At 38.4% G+C, this 19,414-nt stretch overlaps 1 protein-coding gene across 2 annotated transcripts in view; it reads left to right on the forward strand.

Moving 5' to 3' along the window:
* Positions 1–241: 241 nt before the first annotated feature.
* Positions 242–19,414, forward strand: part of LOC131033199 (ylmG homolog protein 1-2, chloroplastic) — a 57,372-nt gene continuing 38,199 nt past the window's right edge. The window contains exons 1-2 of one of the 2 annotated variants that reach the window (XM_057964355.2): positions 242–456; positions 545–606. In XM_057964355.2, coding sequence (XP_057820338.1) covers positions 378–456; positions 545–606 — 141 coding nt within the window. In that variant the 5' untranslated portion in view covers positions 242–377. Of the gene's footprint in view, positions 463–544; positions 607–19,414 lie in introns of both variants that reach the window. The other variant, XM_057964354.2, reaches the window with a different exon arrangement.

Here is a 19,414-nt window from a genome sequence, read left to right on the forward strand (position 1 = left end):
TTTAAAAATGAAAACAAAACATTGAAAAAAAAAATTGATCGATATAATTGGTGGAAAACCAATTGAATATTAACGAATTAATGAAAATTGGGTGCAACCCATTGCAATAGTACTTAACGACAAGTACTAATAATATAAAATTAAAAAATAAAAACAAAAACAAAAACAATAGACTTTTTTAGGGTATAAATTTATAATAATAATTTAAAAACCCTCTCGCTGGACTGTTTTAATTATTCTTAGTCTTATCTAATTAAACGTTGGGAATGATAGGCTAATGTAATTTGCTGTCCGTCCATTGCAAAATGAAAAGAGAGTCCACTGAATAAGTTTGTCTGGCTGAAAAGAGCTTGCACAACATTTGAATTTAACATCCGATGGCAGCTGCTTACGCCTTTGTATCTACCATTTCTTTTCATGCATCTTCGGCCTCGTCAAGGCTGTTGAGTACCAAATGTCTGTATATGTTTGCTTATCTATACTTTTCCCTTTCAAGCAATGGGGGAATTGCCTGATGATGAAGTGTCCTCATCTTTTTTTGCAGGTTGCAAGCAACTCACAAGGGACTGCAAAAACAGAAACACGCAGAGACTTCTTCCCCATATTGTAAGTAAGCCTGAAATCAATGATTTAGTGTTCAAGTTCTATCTGGGCCTAATTGTTTGTAATTTGTATCGATTGATAGCTTGATTTAATGGTAAACTATAACTTAACCAATGCAATAGTTGTACCCATCTTGAAAGAAAGGAACTTTAGGTAATGTAATTGGTTATTCATCATGAGATAAGATATATATTTTTTTTTTGATATAGAGCTGGGGATGCTCTGAGCTCAAATGCTCATTACATCAGGCCAATTTGTAGTATGATTAAAATAAAATAAAATAATGTGTAATGATGTCTGGGATGGAAAGGAATTAACATCCGCCAAACCCTAAGAAAGGGAAATTTTTTACCCAAGAAAACTATTCTATATTCAAAGAAGCACTAAAGCAAATGATACATAAAGACAAAAACAATACAAGGTTTCAAAAGCTAAGAGGAAATTAGAGAGATGTACAAACACAAAAAAAACAAACTGATCTCTAGCAAATACTTGGTTCGATGAGGATTGCAGAGCTGTAAAGAGAGCTCTTGAAGAGCGAGGTAAAGATGATGCACACAGAAATTAGTACAAGCAGGTTGTCAAATGAGAAAGTATTAAGATTAGGTGCCATCTACCATATAAATCATATGTTATTTTACATATTTCTAACATTGTTGGAAAGTGTCTCTAGGTACTTAGGGTGTTATTGAAAATTTGTTTGTAATGTTTAATTCCACCGATTGTTTGTAATAGACCCATAAGGAAGGATGGGTCTATTGGCAGTGGTTAAGATGACTCGTGAATGTTTGGGAAAAAGTAGATGACTTTTGAGTTTCTCTCTCTCTCTATATATATAGAGAGAGAGAGAGAGAGAGAGATGGGCTTGGCAGTGGTTAAGATGACTCGTGAATGTTTGGGAAAAAGTAGATGACTTTTGAGTTCCTCTCTCCTCTATATAGAGAGAGAGAGAGAGAGATGGGCTTGGCAGTGGTTAAGATGACTCGTGAATGTTTGGGAAAAAGTAGATGACTTTTGAGTTCCTCTCTCCTCTCTCTCTCTCTCTATATATATATAGAGAGAGAGAGAGAGAGAGAGAGAGAGAGAGAGAGGCTCTTGGAAGTTGGGTGCTTGGGAGACTGAGAACAAGACTATTGGGATGTATTTGTGATGACTTTTCACACTTTAGGAGGTAATCCAAAGGTTGGAAATGGGACAAAGCATTTTGAGTTCAATCTTTGGTCTTGGCTCTATAAATTGGAGCTTTGGATAGTGATACTAAGAGAGCCAAAAAAAAGAGGAATACAATAAATAGGTTGTGTTGGAGTTGATAGTGCAATCCACAACTCATAGAAATTACTTGTAACAAAAACCCCTTTCATAAATTGAGAGAAAAAGCAGTAGATTTGCCATGCAACCTGAGAATTGTTTTGATCATGAATAGTTTGAATGAATGATTACAAATCAGTGAATTCTTATGAAAAAAAGACAACCCTAGATCAAACCCTAGTTGAGGATGTCATTAGATTATGACAAGTATTCTTATCCTATATTATGAGACAAAAAAAAAGCACAATTTAATGACAAAAAAAAAGCACAATTTAATAATAAAAAAACATTTCTGAAGTTTAGCTTAAGTGTATAGAGTAAAAGGGGCCTAGTAATTAATTAATGATAATTAATTACTAGGGGATTTTCCTAATTACTGTAATGCCCCCCCTTAAGTACAACTTAGGCAGAAGCTAAAAACTAATGATGAATGTAATTATGGATATAGAATGGGTCTTGGCTACAAAGCTTAATGAGGTACCTGTGTACAAACTAACAAATCTCTCAAAATCAAAGAAAATGAGAAAATCTCATGGGTAAAAATTCCTCTCCAAAAGAGAGAAGAAAGAAATAAATGCAGACATGTGACAAAAGAAAGTAGGGCTCAACATGTCCCCCAAGTACTGCTCTAGTCACATAAGTACAACCAAGACCCCCCTATAGGAGAGAAAATAAGAGATGATGAATCCCCCCCACAAGGAAGTAGCTTCTCTGCCAAAAGTGAATGTTGAAGAAACATTGTTCCTCCCCTTGGGAAGAAACAAATTCAATGGTGAATATAGAAGAAACTCCCTTAGAAGAAAAAGTCTCAAGATGAGTGCCTTGAAAAAATGCTCAAGTGTCCACATGTCTGAATCAAACAATGCCAAATCAGATGAAGAAAATCTAAACAATTGTGAAGGTCCCTATAGAACAACCTTCACAAGCAATGATGAAGTGATGATAGGTGGGCTGTAGCTATCATCAAAGAGGAAGTGAATATCCTCAATCATGTCTCCAATATCTACAATGTGACTCAACAAATAACGCTGCAGTATCTGGCAAGAAGTCATCCTAGAAAGCTGAAACTGAAAGACAATTAATATCCTGCTGAACTGAAGTGATCTCTAAAGATGCAGGACATGGAAGAGGTGGAAGCTCGGGACAAGTCGCATGAACCAAGATGGATGATGAAAGTACACATATGTTCAAGTGGTCGAACTTCTCCTCAGATATCTCATCCACTCTAGATCGTGAGCGTAAACCAGTCAATGGTACTACAAAATCATTAGGAGAGAAGTGTGAGAAGGCATACAATCAAGATGTATGATCAACTATCCCAATTGCAATAATCTTTTTACTCTGCAAATCTGTTATAAGCACTAAATCAGGTGTGAACTAAATAGTCTTCCTTATCTCATTGTGTGTAATCTAATAGATGGAAAGGAGATTGGAGGATAGTGAAGGAACACAAAGTACATATTGAAATTTGCCATCATCAATAACAATGGATCATTTCCCACCAACACTCATATAAGTGTTGTTCTCCATCAGTATGTATGGTAATGTGCAAGGCTCATATGAAGAGAACATACTCAGAGATGAAGCCATGTGATGTGAGGATCTTGAATAAAGAAGCCACCAGCTTGACTGAGTATTTGTGGATGCAAAGAGTGCATGAATTTTCATCTTGTCTACTTCGATTGCCATGCTTGTTGACCTTGAGTGTGTAGGCGTTGATGTGGAAGAAGAGAATGTACCAAATGACATAGATGAAGGCAATTGAATCTGATTCTTTTGTAGAAGGTTTTTCAACTTATCAATTCGTTTTTCATAATATTGACACTCTTCATGTCTTGACTTTTTGCAATATGTACATTTCCTTAGAAGAGGAAGTGGAATTAGAGTTATCTTGTGAATGCGATTCCTTTGTGTGCTCGTTGTGCTTGGAATCCTTGTGTTTTTGTTTCTTTCCTTTGCTATTTGAAACCTTCTAGTCTTTGGTGCGTTGTGTGGCAATACGAGCTTGTGATTTGGAAGACTTGAATGTGCCCATGTGTACCAATTTTGCTTGCTCCCTAGTGAGTGATGTAGCAAAATCATCAAGGTAAAGCATAGTAAATCTAGTACTAAGTGCATCTCTACTAGCATAGAAGGTAGAAACAAATATGGAATAGTCAGGACCAAGCTTGGCAAGGATGGAAAGAATCAACTGAGAGTCTTGTTTTCCAATACCACACTATAAAGTATAAAGAAGATGGTCCTTCCCATGGTCAACATAGTAATAAAGTATTCACTTTATAGGAGATTAATGAAGGTATTAAGAAGGTGGGTTCAAGAAAGGCTTGTGACATGGTAGAGCTACAAGTCGGATACCTAAAATGGGGGATGAAAGTTCTTGCACGTCACGTTAAGAAAATACTCAACAACATCATTCAACATGGGTTTCCAAGAAATTGGACAACCAACTTAGTGATACTTCTTTTTAAGAGTGGAGATGTTAATAATTCTTTCAACCATAGGACCATTATAATCAATCCTTTGTTTGCAAAGTTGATTGGTAACATGGTTGAACACAAAATCGGCAAGTAGTTAGAAGGAAGAGATAAGAGGGCAAGAGAGCAAGCAAGTTTCAAACCAAAGCATTCAACTATAGGTTATGAAATTACTTTGAGACATATCATTGAAAATATTTGGGACAAAAACAAGCTTTTTTTTGTCGAATTTAAGAAGTCTTTTGACATGGTTTCTAGTTATAAGTTGTGGTGTAGAATGAAGCATCTTGGTGTCCACAAGCTCTATTAAGAAGTTTGAGTGAAAAACCTGAACTCAAACAAACTTTTCAAAAAGTTTTAGGAGTGACATTGGAGTTAACAAGGATGCCCATTATCTCATTGATAAACTTGAAGAATGCCTTAATTTGCAAGGTGGGGATGGTCTCTTGGGAGAGTATTTTGTGAGGCTTCTGACAACATCTCATTTGGATTGCTAGGTTTGCTCAAGGATTATTAGAGCACTTATATGCCCTTGGTACATTTCCTATTGAAGCCATTGCTATGGTGCATCTCTTGGGATATTTGAAAAAAAATGAATAGATGAAGGTAAATAAATGGCCCAAGGTTGTTCATCAAAGAAGTCTTGGATTAAACAAAACATTAAGTGGATGAGAAAATGGAACATCCACTTAAATGCTTGTCCTAATAATATTAAAGAAATAAAGACATTTGTTATAGATAAATTTTACATGTCTATGTGGGAAAGGGTGTTAGGAGGAAGAAGAAATATTACCTTGATGAATTTAACCCCATTTATGATCATTGAAAAAGGGCTATATAGGGGCAAATATTATTGTGGAGGGCAAAGAGTCTCGTAACTCAAATAAGTACTAACTTACATTTTCTTTGGTGTGAAATTGATGGTTGGAAGAGCCCAAAAGAAGAAAGGGAGAGAGTTTTTACCTTTTGCATAGTTGGGGCAGTTAAATCTAAAAACATTTTATTTTAGAGTGTAAAGTGTAAAATGGCATTTGGGCCTTTCACAAAACAACACAAAACAAAACAATGTGTAAGGATACACATCTCTTCAAATTTGGAGTGTAAACTCCTTGACATTTAAACTAAACCTAAATACTAAGCTAAATTGACCCTAAACATCAAATTATAGACAAGATAATAGATATATCAACATTATTTAGTATCTTCTTGGGGGTTTTGCATTAATGAAATGACTACTTGCCTTGTTTTTCCCTCAGATGCAAACAAAAAATTGGTAACAATTGTGTCTTATAATCGAGATATTATAGATTTATCATTTTATGAATGAAAACAATCTAATCTAAAGCAAAAACAACATCAACACTTTCTTTTTGGGTAAAATTAGAGACTAGCATTTTTGTGCATGCAATATTTGGAAATAACAACATAGATTATATTAATTCCAAAAATCAAACAATAAAGTTGTATGGAAAGTCACAAACTAGGTAGACAAATAAGCTCCTTACAAAGCTCGATGGCAAAATCTACTTTCATTTCAATTAATGAATTTATAAACACATTTTTAGCTATATTTTTTTGGATTTGACCATGTATATTTTTTATGCCAATGTTTTGGGTCAAGCTCCATGATCCATCATCAGGGTTTGAAAGCATGAGAAGGGAGAAGTGAGGATTTTAGCAATAAAAATATACATGACCAAATCCAGAAAAATATAGCTAAAAAATCATTATGGTCTGTGGACATTTCATGATTTTAATTATAAAATTGTTTTCAAGAATAGGAATAACAATTTGGGCAGCATAAATGTAGTGTCAATCATCATTCCTAGTTTATGTGCTCTACATCATTCCTAGCTTATGTGCCCCAAGCTCTTATTTATAGCTAACAAGGAATATAGATTTTAAGGATTTAAAATAATAACAAGTATCCTTAAAAATCTTTGTTTTAAAGTGTAGACACTTAAAGCTGCAAAAGAAAGGAAAGAAATAACTTTAAAACAAAACTGGTCTAAACAACTAATAAAACAAAGCAGCCAAAAATAGTCCTTCAACTCTTTTCTTGGAAATAGAACACAACTAGAATAGAAATCACCATGTATATCCTATCTTATTGGATCTGCCTACAGACCAGATGGATCCGAGTTTGATTCAAACCAGATTTGTGATTCAGTCCGATTTGCTTGTGACTTTGGACAAGATCCTTGCAATGTTGTTGGGTTCAATTGGGAAGAACTTGGGCCAATTTGTAACGAATTTAGGGAATTTGGGTGAATACGTTTGTCTTTGTGCCATTTTAATATATTTTTTGCTTTTACTTTGACTTGTGTGAAATCAGATTTGTGATCCAGTCTGGTTTGGTTGCGGATTTGGATTGGATACTTGGCAATGTTGTTGGGTTCAGTTGGGGCAAACTTGGGATGAATTGGAGGGAACTTGGGTGAATTTGTTTGTCCTTGCGCCATTTTTTAAAATTTTTTTTGCGTTGACTTTGACATGGGAACCCTAAAATGGATTTTAAACCCTAAAAGTAATTTCTAAAACATATCAAACACAAAAATAAGTTCACTTTAGTTCATTTTTATTGCAAAAAAAATACCATTCCTAGAGGCTGAACATTCATTTTTTCTTGTTGAATCAACTAAGAGGGTTGAAGATTTATCTTTGAAGGTTCTACAACAATTGCATTGTCATTCCTATTTATTTACAAGTGTCCATTGGATTCCAAGAAAATCATAGAAGAATATTTTTGCAAAGAGGTAAGTTTTTTTTATTTTTTTCCCTCCATTTTTGTTTTACAAACATGAAACAAACTCTTTTCTTTGTTTTTCTAAGTTTATTTTCTTCTTCTATGAATGTATCAAAAGAGCTAGGTTGCATATATCAATTTTTTGTTTTTAACTTTTTTCTGTTTTGAATGTGCTGTTTATAAAATTTCTTGCCATAGGAATCACATTGACAGCTAGTTCTAGCTCCATAGCTTGACCTAAATTCAAAACAAATCCGTGTTCTCCTCTATGGAAGTATGTTGATATGATGCAATTGATTCAAGTGGCGAGGGTTGTATTTGGGTTTGCCAGAGATGTGATGTTAGATATTTAAGTTCATATAGATGGGTGAAAGCCCATTTGTGTGTAATAGCTAGAAAAGGTATCAAAACTTGCCTTGGAAAGAATGGTGTACTTCTGCCATTGGAGTAAGTGATAGCATAAATCATGGAGCAAGAGCAAGCAGATGAACTAGCAAGTTGTAGATCAAATCACACTTAGTAGAAAGAAGATCAAATGGAATGAAGCCCCCAATGTCCCCATCTAATCCCAATGTTTTGGTAGAGCTCTTGAAAGTGAAGAACTCTCTATAAACAAAATACCTAAGGGATTTGTTGTGACCTAATCACACATCACCCCATTCAGAATGGGGACCCCCTGCTTTTTAGGCCATCTCGGTCTTTTGGTTTTCGTTTTTGGGGTCTTTTGCGACAATCTTGTCGGTCTCTCTGAGTTTGCAAGTGAGTGGGGTCATTTTGATCAAGCTTGCAGCTCGTTTGAGCAATTTTGGTTAAGTCTAGGGCTCGTTTTGTTAGTTTTACGGTTTTATCTTTAGTCCTAGATTTTAGGGGTTTCCTTTTAGGGTTTTCGAAAACTAAAAGTTGCAATGGAGTCAGGACCCTCTAAGGATCCGACACGTGAAATTTGAGCGAATTCTGAGCAACTTTCTATTTGTAGAAAGTTCCTATTTTTTAGGGATTTCACTACCTCTTGAAATGTCTTCATTTCACCAAAAATCAAACTTACTATTTTTAGTAATTTCTATGTTTAGTAAGTGTCTTTGTGTCCTATTTTGGTTCTAACTCTGAAAATTGAAGCACTTTTTATTTTTGGAAAGTCTATTTGTGGTAGGTTCCTCGCAGGCAGACACTGAAGACTGAGCTTTCACGAATATTTCTAAATCTGGAAAGTCAAGAAGCAGGCTACATGGATCAAAAAATGGCTGTGTGTGGGAATCATTCCAGGAATGGAAAACGTCGGGAAATCATCCAAGTCTGGAAAATCTAGTTCAATTCCTAAAATGGCATCCTAAATCTGGAAACGTCAAAATTCATTAAGTTTGGAAATGAACAAATGGTCAAATTCCATCACCAAGTCAGTTCAACACCCAAATGGAGTAGCAGGGCGCTAGATGAGAGAGGTCAAGGAAAATTCAAAAATGGTGGAATTCCTCCACCAAAGGCATTTAGCGCCCAGGTCTTGAGTGGGGCGCTAAATCAAGGCCTCCATGGAAAATGAAAAAAGTGTGAAATTCCCTCCCTTAGGCAAAACAATGCCCATGAATGAGCTAGGGTGCCACAATGAGGTCTTCATGGAAAAAGTAAAAAGGCTGAAATCCATGCCCTGGTAAAAAATGCGCCCATGAGGAGTGAAGGGCGCTAAAATGGTGTCTTCAAGGATAATTCTCAAATGGTAAAATTCCACCATGAAGTTTTTCTAGTGCCAAATCCATGTGGTTGTGGAAAGATGAAAATGAGCAAAATCCTTCATGAAGTGAAATTGGCGCCTAGGAGTCAGGTAGAGTGCTAAAATGATGTTTCCATGGAAAATGTGGAAAATGTTGAATTCCTTCATTAGCATGAAACAACACCCAACACGGATGAAGGGCACCAAAATAAGGCAGGCATGGAAAATGTTAAAGTCGTCAAATTCCTTGACCAAGGTAAATCAATGCCCATGCACAGGGAAGGGCGCCAAAATGAATTAGCTGTGGAAAACTCCAAAAACTTAAAATTCCATCATGAAGTGAAAATGCAGCCCATGTTGAAAGGAGGGCGCTAAAAGGAGGTTGTCATGGAAAATCCAAAACAAGTCAAATTTCCTCCTTGATAGTGATCTAGCGCCCATGCACAAGGAGAAAGTGGCTAAAATGGTTAGGGCATGGAGAATTGAAGAAAAATCAATTTCCTCCATCAAGGTCAAAATTCCACGCCCAATTCAGAAATTCAAGAAATTTTCCAAGGCAAAGGGCAAATTGAGGGTCAGGAATGGAATGAAAAAACAGAAAACCCCCTTGGAAAAAAATTAAAAAAATCCATTTTTAGACACCAAATCTTGTCCGAATTTCAAAATTTTTGCAGATTTGGATTCGTGAGAGAATTCTCTCTCCTGGACCTGAGACCTAAATTTTAGGAAAGTTCCTAAAAATTAGGATATGGTGGAAAATTGTTGAAAATCTCCTCCAGAGCAAGGAAAGTTGAATAAACTTCAAGAAAAGTCTTCCCGAATCAAAGATTCCTTACCCTGAAGTTTTTCTCTCTCCTAGGGTTTTGCGCCAAGTGTATGGATAAGAAAGGAAATCAAGTCAAACTTTCAAAAATCCCTCCAAAATTCAAAAAATGGAAGGTTGGTGAGTTGGCGAGAGAATATTCCAAGTCATGATGCACAACTCAATGCATTTAAAGAAAATTCCATTTTGAACTCAACTGCAAGGATGTGACCCGTTTGCATGGCGCCTTGGAAAGGAATGTATGACGCATAATTAAAACAACTGCCTAAATTGACCTTCACCAACTTAGTAGCATATTGGAAGAATTCTATATAAACGTATGAGTACAATTCATTCTTCATGTGCAAATTTGGAGAAAGAAAAGTTGGAGAGAAGGAGAAAAAAGTCAAACTTAGAAAATATTTTATTCTTTTTAGGAGGCTTTGTTCGCAGAAAGTGCTGACTCATTCCTGAAATGGCTAAATCAAGCAAGGCGACAACTGTTACCAGGAAGGCACAGATAAAGGCTGAGATGAAGGGATTCCTTCTGAAATCCAAGGTGGTGTCCAGATGGAAGGAGATCAGTGATACAAACCTGGGAACATTCAACATGGCTGCCTTCAAAATCAGGTTGTTTGGGACAGCAGGGCATAGTCCATCTCCTACCACTATCAAGATTGTCAGAAGTGGAATTGTTGTGGTAGCTGGTTTTCCTTCCTCTATCCAATGTCCAGCCTTGATCCTGGAATGTACAAAACACTATAATCCGGAGAGAAGAACAATTTCAACATCATGTGGTAAGCTCTTGGCCACCTTGACTTCGGAAACTATCGGGGAAGCCTTCAAAATTCCCTCTGATAATTCCATGACTTACAAGACCATGAATGGAGATAAGGCAGTGTATGAGGCGACTCCTGACATTATTACAAGAGTTGGCTGCAGAAACCTAGACCACACATCTCCAAAATGCTTAAGACGCTCATCATTTTCGAATTCAAGCAGGAGTATGTGGACTTGATAATGATGTTGAGTAGGATAATGGGGTGTTCACATGTCGTAAATTTCGATCCATGGATGTTTTTCTACATTGGCGAAGTCATGAATGCCAATGGTTGGTGGACTGGGCCAGATTAATCAGCCACTACATGCATGAGCAGCTGAAGGATTTGAAGGAAAAGAAGTCCCAATCCTTCTACATGAGCTCCTATGTAATTTATATGCTTGCAAGGATGGGTGGCTTCGATGGTTTGCTGGGAAAAGGAGTCATGGGTTGCGGGCTAGCACAGTTGAAAGTCCACGAATGTTATCCTCAGTTGCACCTCTACAATACTAATTTTTTCAAACTGGCGAATGACACTTTTACCATGTACCTCACCATACTTGTGTAGAATGAGCTCCACACAAGAGTGTCACCACAGGCTAGGGCTTTGGTTCAGAAATTTGGGGCCACATTCCTGGAGTTTCCAAAGTTCACCTATATTAGGACGCAGGGATTCTCGTACTAGTTGTATAAATTGCCAAGGTATCCATTCGACAAACTGGTGCTGTTGGAACTCATGAGACAGTTGACGGCCTATGATCAAATGCAGAAAAAGAAAAGAAAGCTGTCCATTGAATTCCTTGTCGTTCTAGGTGATTATGTGGAAGTGTGACCGAACCTAGCAGCAGTTGAGAAGGTAGTAGAGGAGTTGGCATACTATCGCTTGACATTTTGCACATATAGAGCTCATTACGATCCCTATCGTAAAATCAGGAAGGTTGCCAAATTAAAATTTGGGCACAAGTTTCACATAGAAGACTATTGGGTAGGTGCCAAGGATGACCTTGAAGTCAGGAAGAAAATGTATTCTAGGCTGCCCCTTGACACCATCAAGATAGGTGAAATAATCCAAGTACCGGATCAGGTGAAAGAGGATTCGGATTTAACACAACCAGAATTTGAAAAGGTGAGGGAACAACCCATTCAACTTCCAGATTGGTCAGAACCTGAAATTGATGATCTGGACATTTTGGCCAGACCTGTTTTGAAATTACCAGATATTGGGTTGATAGGCATGTCAAAAAATTGAAGGGAGGAAATGTCCGCCTGAGTTACCAGTTAATGGGAAATCTGGGTTCCCATAGGGAAGCCATTGAAGGATCTTCACAAGCCCAGGCTAAAGAGGGAGAAGTTCGACAGAAAAGAGTTGAGCTTGATAAAGGAAAGAGTGCTCCAAAGAGGTCGAGAACAACAAAGAAGAAGGAAGTCCTGTAGGAAGCTGTTGTGACCATTTCACACATCGCCCCATTTAAATGGGGACCCCCTCTTTTTGCTCATTTTTGCTCGCCTTTCGCTTTGCTTTTTAGGGTTTTGGTTTAGTTTGTTAGTTGTCTGGACCAGGGTCAAGCGTTAGGGTTTCTGTTACTGTGTTTTCAGGCCAGAGTCCAGTCCAATTTTGAGCTTTTGAGCTTCCTCTCGTAGGATGCAATTTTGAATAAAGGAAATTCGCCAGAGGCTAAGTGAGTTGGTCTAGTTTCAATTGGAATTTTGAATGCAGAGTCCAAATTTGTCTAAGTGTGAATGATGAGATTTTGATTTTTGTCCGATTGAGTAATTTTGACCAAATTTTGAAAATTTTGATAATCGATCCCGGGCATTAGAAATGACTTGTTTTTGCCTTGTGAAGTGATTAAACTCCCAAAATCTTGATATTTTGGCCTGTAGGAGCAAAATCGCTCCTGTCCCTCAGTGAAGGACCGGAGCTCGTTTCTCAAAATCTTACTGTCCTTGCACGATCCAAACGAATTTCAGAGTAGAAGTGGTAAAGGGAGGCATGATCTTTCCATTGAATATAATTTGAAGAATTTCGCAAAGACAAAAATGTGCCAGGAGTAAAAATCGCTCCTGTCCCTCAGTGGAGGACCAGAGCTCAAAATCAAACATTGCCTTGTCCTTGCAGGATTTAAACAATTTGGCGATTTGAGGAGAACCAAGGAGATATGTTTCATCAATTGAATATAAGTTGAAAGCGCAAACATGAGGAAAACATGACTTTGAAGCTAAATCGCTCCTGTCCCTCAGCCAGGGACCAGGGCGAAAATCAGTGGTAGCTCCCGTCCCTCTCCCAGGGACCAGAGCGAAATTCCTCATAAGGCAAAATTTGAGCAAAGATCAAGTGAACATTAATTTTGAAGCAAGAAAAGAGGATGAAATGAACCCGTTGAAGACAAATTGAAGATTACAAGACATCAATAGGAGACTCAAATTGGCCTAGGCGCTCCTGTCCCTCAGTCAGGGACTAGAGCGATTTTTGCCTTAGGTCAATGTCTCGCCAAGTTTGAACAAACTCCAAGGCAAAGATGAATGAAAGGGGGTACTACAAGACCATTGAAGATAATTCTGGAAGTTAGCGAAGTGTGATGGAGCCTACAAGTGAAAATTCGCTCCTGTCCCTCAGCCAGGGACCAGGGCGAAATGTTAGTTATCTTGCCTTCCACTCAAGTTTAAATCACTCCAAGTTAGGATACAGGGTGGTAAGGACGTTTTGAGATGTCTCGACGAAGAACGAAGTTGCAAGGACCACCAAGGATGAAGGATTTACACTCAAATACCCAAATTCGCTCCTGTCCCTCTCCAAGGGACCAGAGCGAAAATGTTCAAATGAGGCCAAATTTGGGTTTGCCATTAACATTTCAAGTGTTTGAAAGGAAGTAAGGAACATCATTTTGCGCCTTGAAGACAATTCCAAGTCAATGTGATGAAGATTTTGCACTAAATGCCAAAGTTCGCTCCTGTCCCTCAGTCAAGGACCAGAGCGAAATTTCTATGGAGGCTTAAGTTTTGAATGATAATCACATTTCCTACGTTCAGGAGGGATCAAATGACCTCATTCTACATTATGAAGGCAATTGCAAGTTGATAAGAACAGAGATGAGCCCAGGATACCAAGAATCGCTCCTGTCCTTCAGGCAAGGACCAGGGCGATATTCACTATACTAGCCAGTTCATTCAAAAATCATGCTAAGTCAAGGGCGTACAAGGTTGCAAAAGGTTAAAGTGTCCGTAAGAGGATGATGTGCAAAGAAACCAAACGTCAAATGATGATCAAGTTGAGTCAAGAAGCTAAATCGCTCCTGTCCTTCAGGCAAGGACCAGGGCAATTTTCATTAAATCTATCATTTTCCTTCGAAGATCAAGTCAAAGCCAGCGTACATAAGATCGAGCACGTCATTTGGAAGGCGATGAACAAGAAGCCAAGGTGTAAAACCGACAAATTTAGGCTAGAGCACAAAGTTCGCTCCTGTCCCTCACCAAGGGACCAGGGCGAAAATCCTTAAAGCATCAAAATGCCTTGTTAAGGACGAATAAGGTAAACTTGGAACGAAGGGATAACGTCATTGCTTGCCACATGATGAAGATTGGTGATCGAAGAAACAAAGAATCAAGGCTAAAATGCAAGTTCGCTCCTGTCCCTCAGTCAGGGACCAGAGCGATATGGTTTGCATCTTTCCACCCCTCCAAGTTTTGGCGCTAAAACATTTTTGAATTTTATTAAATGCTAAAAATCGATAAATTCAATTAAAAGTTAGCATTTAAAATTTGCGCGTGAGCATTTAATTAATTATTTCTTGCCTTTAAAAAATCGAAAAATTAATTGCAAAGGCATTAATTAATTAATTATTAATTTAAATAAAATCGAATTTGAGCGCTTGGATTTAAATTCTTACAAAGTCGGCCTTTAAATTTATTTTAAATTTGTTTTTAATTACCAAGTCGGCCTTGAGGTAGTTATAAGGGTAAGCGCATATAAAGGGAGGGTGATAATTTCGTTTTCAAATCATCATTTCACCTTCATTCATATGCGATTTTGAGAGGACAAAGAGGAGCAAATTTCATAAAGGGGAAGTGCAAGTTTCTATTCAAAGTGGTGTGAATATCATCAAAGGGGAATACGAACTTTGATTGGAGGTGAGGTGAATTTGCTATCATCAAGACATTGAAGACCCCTTCCAAAGGTGGCGAATTACTAAAGGGGACGTTCATTTGAAGAGAGATCACGTGGGAAAGCTTCAAATTAATTTTTTTGCCTAGGCGATTTTCTTCATTTTGCATTTAGAGTTAGCTCTCGAGCAAGGTATGGCGAAATCTTCCTTTCTCTCTTGTTTTGAATTTTGGTCGTCATAGCCTTAAGTTTTGAATTTTGAAATTTTGAATTTCAATAGCTCAATCGTTTTTTGGGAAATGATAACTCAAGGACTTATCATGAAGTTTCCTAAAATTAATCTAATCTATGTTATACATTGCAAAATCTAGTTTCTTATTATGAAATGTTGTGTAGGTATGGCGACCCCGAAGGCGGGAGCATCCACCAGTCGTCCAGCTCTCATGAAGGAAGATCAAAAGACCGAAGAAGTGGAGACCAAGATCGTGTCTAAGTGGAGCAACATTGGAGATACCAACTTGGGTAACTTCAGTACGAAGAAGTTTCGAGAGGTCCCTTACATTGGCAAGCCATCACCTGTCGCCAGGAGGATAATTGAAAGTGGCATCATTAAGGCGGCCGACTTCCCTCCAGCAGTACAGTGCCATGAGTTGATGATCGAGTGTGCTCGTCATTATGATCCTCAGTCCAGAACGATCGTGTCCAAGGAAGGAAACACTTTGGTGTATCTTTCAGAGGAAGCTATAAGTAAGGCTTTCCATCTTCCAGAGCACAGAGATATGGTCTACAAGAGCATAGAAGGAGCCAGGTCCATGTACGAAGATGATCCAGATGCTTGCTTAAGCATCATCAACAAGAACTGGTTACTCAAGAGTCGTCCTTGCCTGAGCAAGATCCCGAACACACCACATAGGATCGATTTCCAGGAGGAGTACAGAGATTTGATTACAATGCTCAACCGAGTCACGGGAGCTCCTCAAGCCTTCTACTTTGAGAGGTGGATGTTCTACTTTATCCAGGTGATAGTTCAGGGAAAAGGAACAATTCATTGGGCTAGAATGATTAGCCATTGCTTGGACGTACAGTTAAGGAGACTCAAGGCTACCAAGTCCTTCCACATGAGTTCATACGTCATCTATGCCTTGATTAGGAGCTTCGAGTACGCAGGACTACCTTACAGAGGAGTGATTGGAAGAGGACCCGGCGAGGTCAGGGTTTGTGATTCCTATGTCCACTTGCATCATCCGCCAAGAAGTAACTACAAGTTAGTTAATGATACCTTCACAATGAACATCACGAGGACGTTGCAAGGCGGGATTCACAACAGATTATCTCAGGATGCATAGGAATTAGTAAAGAGGTACGGTGCTTGGTTTATCCAATTTCCGAAGTTTACTTATATCAGAGTTCATGGATGTCCTTCACCTCCACACATGTTGCCAAGATATCCAACAGACAGAATAGTGTTACTTGAGGTAACGAGACAGTTGGCAGCTTATGCGAAGGCATTCAGACACAGACATGGAAATGGAGTTCCTGTACCTATCATCTTAGGCAATTCAGTTGAGGTATGTCCTAATGCTTTAGCCATGGATGACGCAGAGAAGGAGTTAGCTTTGTATTCTTTTTCATTCTTTGCTTTGAGAGAAAGCTTTGATCCACATGGATATATAGAGGAGACAGTCGGTAGGAAGTTTAAGCATGAATTTCAGATAGAAGATTTTATGATGAATCTCCTAGACGATCTTGAAGTGAAAAGAAAGATGCATTCTAGATTGCCTTTGGATCTCATCAGGAAATGCAAAATTTACAGAGTGGCCGACCAAGCTCAGGACAGTGGCAGACATCTCCAGTCATCCTATGACCGAGAAAGCAAATCAGTAAGGTTAGACTGGAATGAGCCCGAGGTCGTGGATCTAGATGCTTTGATGGCTCCAGTCTTGTCTTGCACTCGCAGATGGGTTGATGTGCAGCATCAGAAGTTGAGAGAGCAAGGCATAGCTATGACTTTCACTTTGGAAGAGAAACCAGCCGAAGGTGGAGCTAGTGTAAGCGAAGGTAATCCTAATCCCAGAAATGCAAGTGAAGGCAACCTTCGAAGTGCAAGTGAAGGCGATCTCCATCCAAGAGGCTCGAAGAGAAAAGAGAGACCCGAGAAGAAAGAATCTTCCAAGAAGAAGCAAGGGGCCAACCGAGATCGTTCATCCGGCACATCTTCTCGACAAGAGAAGAGGACACTTGAAATGGAAGATTCTATGGAGTCAATGGTACAGAATGATAAAGAAGGACAGGCACCAGGTGGATCTCTTCAAGACAATGAGTTGCATGAAGATGGGGAAGATAATGAAGTAACATCTCCTCCCAGAGAAGAAGAATTGCTCAAGGAAATACAGGTTAAAGAGACAAGATCTGCCATCCCAGATTGGTTGAAGGAAAGATTAACTAGGGTGATCGTGATTGAGGACGAAGACAATGTAATTGATTTGGAGAGCCTTGTCGGACATTCCCAGGAAGTGACAGAAAAGAGGAAGGCTACCAAGATGTCCAAGATGATTAGAGATGAGACTGGATCCAGAAAGTTGCAGATAGCTACGCCGACAGTGGACAAATATGAAGGTGAGATCTTAGCAGAGGAGTATGATATAGAGACATTTGAGCTAGGTCCATCCACAGCCGAGCAGACACTTGATGATGCCACCGATTCATTTGAGGCCTTGAAAGACAAGCTTAGGGAAGAAATGGAGAAGAATAGGAAGCTTGAGAGAGAGGTTGGTGCATGGAGAACATATTTCAGTCATATCAATCAACCTTTAGGACGTCAGGATCCAGCAAGATCACCCATACAGGCACTTCCCCTTCAATCAATTGGTGAGGCAGAGAGATTCAGGAGTATGGTCCAGCGTATGAGTACCTGGATGGACAAATCTCATACAGTTGCCGTAGAATTTACAACAAGGATGATGAAGACTATTCATAGGGCTATCCAGGTTCTTGAGATTATCCACAACTTGATGATAACAGTAGCTGCTTTTGCTCATACCAAAGAGGTTATCATTCCTGTCTTGCGAGTAATCAGACAAACATCGAGGAAGGTCTTAGCACAGGAAAAGATCATGGATGGAGGACCTCACAGTTTACTTCAGTGGTCAACCTTACTCCAGATGAAGGAAGTTCTCTTCGAGGACATCAGTACTAGATGTAGCCATGTTGAGGAGGTTATCAACCCGATCCAGGACAGAATATTTGAGGTACTACGTACTATTCTTGGCAGGAGGATCGAAGTTGAGACAGATGTGGATTTGCAGGAATTGGAGGATAGAATCAAGGTTATCTTTTGCAAGGACGCTAATATCACAGATGAGCAACAGGACCAGATGTTTGCTACCATGCTCCTGATTGAGAAAACTAAGGAACTTGAACCTGAATGGGACACTACTCTTCTCGAGGCATTTGATCAGGTCATCCACTTGGAAGAAAGAATGAAGAATCTTCCCGAGATTCCAATTGCTGAAATCGAAGGAATCGTGTCTAGATTCATTGCATATGCTAAAAAGGAGCATTGGAAAGGGAATAAGATTCTAGATGAGAGGTTATTATAGATGACATGGCACCTTAGTTGTCATTGGTTTATGTCTCCTAGATTTTCGTGCCAAATTTAATAATTGGCTATGCATTTAATGTTGTGCAATAAAAGGGGAACTTTTGTAATAAAACCCTAATTAGGGTTTAGGTGTCATAATCTTGGCCATTGATCTGCTTTTTGATCTGGACCGTTCATTGTAATTGAGGATGCTATTTATACCCTCATTTCATTTCATTTTGTCATTAGAAAAGAAAGAAAAACTAGAAGTTAGAGAGAAGTTAGAAATTATTGAGAGATTAGAGTTTAGAAGCAATTTACTTTTGTAGCAAGATTGAGTTTTGAAGAAAGAATTCAAACAATTGTTGTATATGATGGCTTTGAGATCAATGAAATATTGAAGTTATGGTGTTTTGTTGCAATTCTCTTGGTTATCTTCATGGTTGTTCATTTTTTCTTGAATCATTCTCAATCGAAGTAGTGTGTTAATTCGAAGGACAAAGTGTTGGACTTGATCTTTGGTAGGATTCGTTTTCCAAACCACTAGCTTCTTGCTGATTGTAGGAACGCCTTGCGTGGTCGACTGGAGATATTTGAATCGTTTAAACCTTCAATCATTGTTGTATCTTGGATATGTACCTTCGTGGTAGTGTCCTTGGTCTTTGATGTATTGAAAAATCATTTGTTACCTTAGAAGATCGCATCAATTTCAATTGAGTTGTTAATTTATGGCAATATTGAAATTGGTAGAATCTCACCAAGTCTTGTCCACATTGAGTCATTCTTAGGGTTAGACTAGATTAGACCTCTTGCAAACCCTATCCTTTTGATATTTTTGAAAAGCTTGTTTAGTTTAGCAAAATCTTCGGCAACGTAAGGCCCCTTGATGACACAGCAATCACAACGACCACTGGTGCTTATCCACACGTAGAGACCCTACTAAAAAGAACATTGGAGTCATCCTAACTGATCCTTCTTGCGAAATCTTCAGCAGTTAGCGACTTTATTCAAGAGAGGATAAGATGCCTTTGGGTATTTTATTCTGTGTATGATTGTGTACAAAATACACGTCAACAGAAGCCCAATAGGAAATCCAGTAGGAAGTTCAGTAGGAAGAACCACTACAGAAAAGTGTAAATGTATTGTAATTTCCAATTTAATGGGCAAGTTATATGCAGGATGATGTATTTTAATTTTGATATTATGACTATGACACTAATATTGCTATCTTTCTTTTACTGCAGATAAGGAGGATGAACATGTATCGATTTCAA

This window comes from Cryptomeria japonica, chromosome 6 (assembly GCF_030272615.1).
Source record: "Cryptomeria japonica chromosome 6, Sugi_1.0, whole genome shotgun sequence".
Lineage (NCBI taxonomy): Eukaryota > Viridiplantae > Streptophyta > Pinopsida > Cupressales > Cupressaceae > Cryptomeria > Cryptomeria japonica.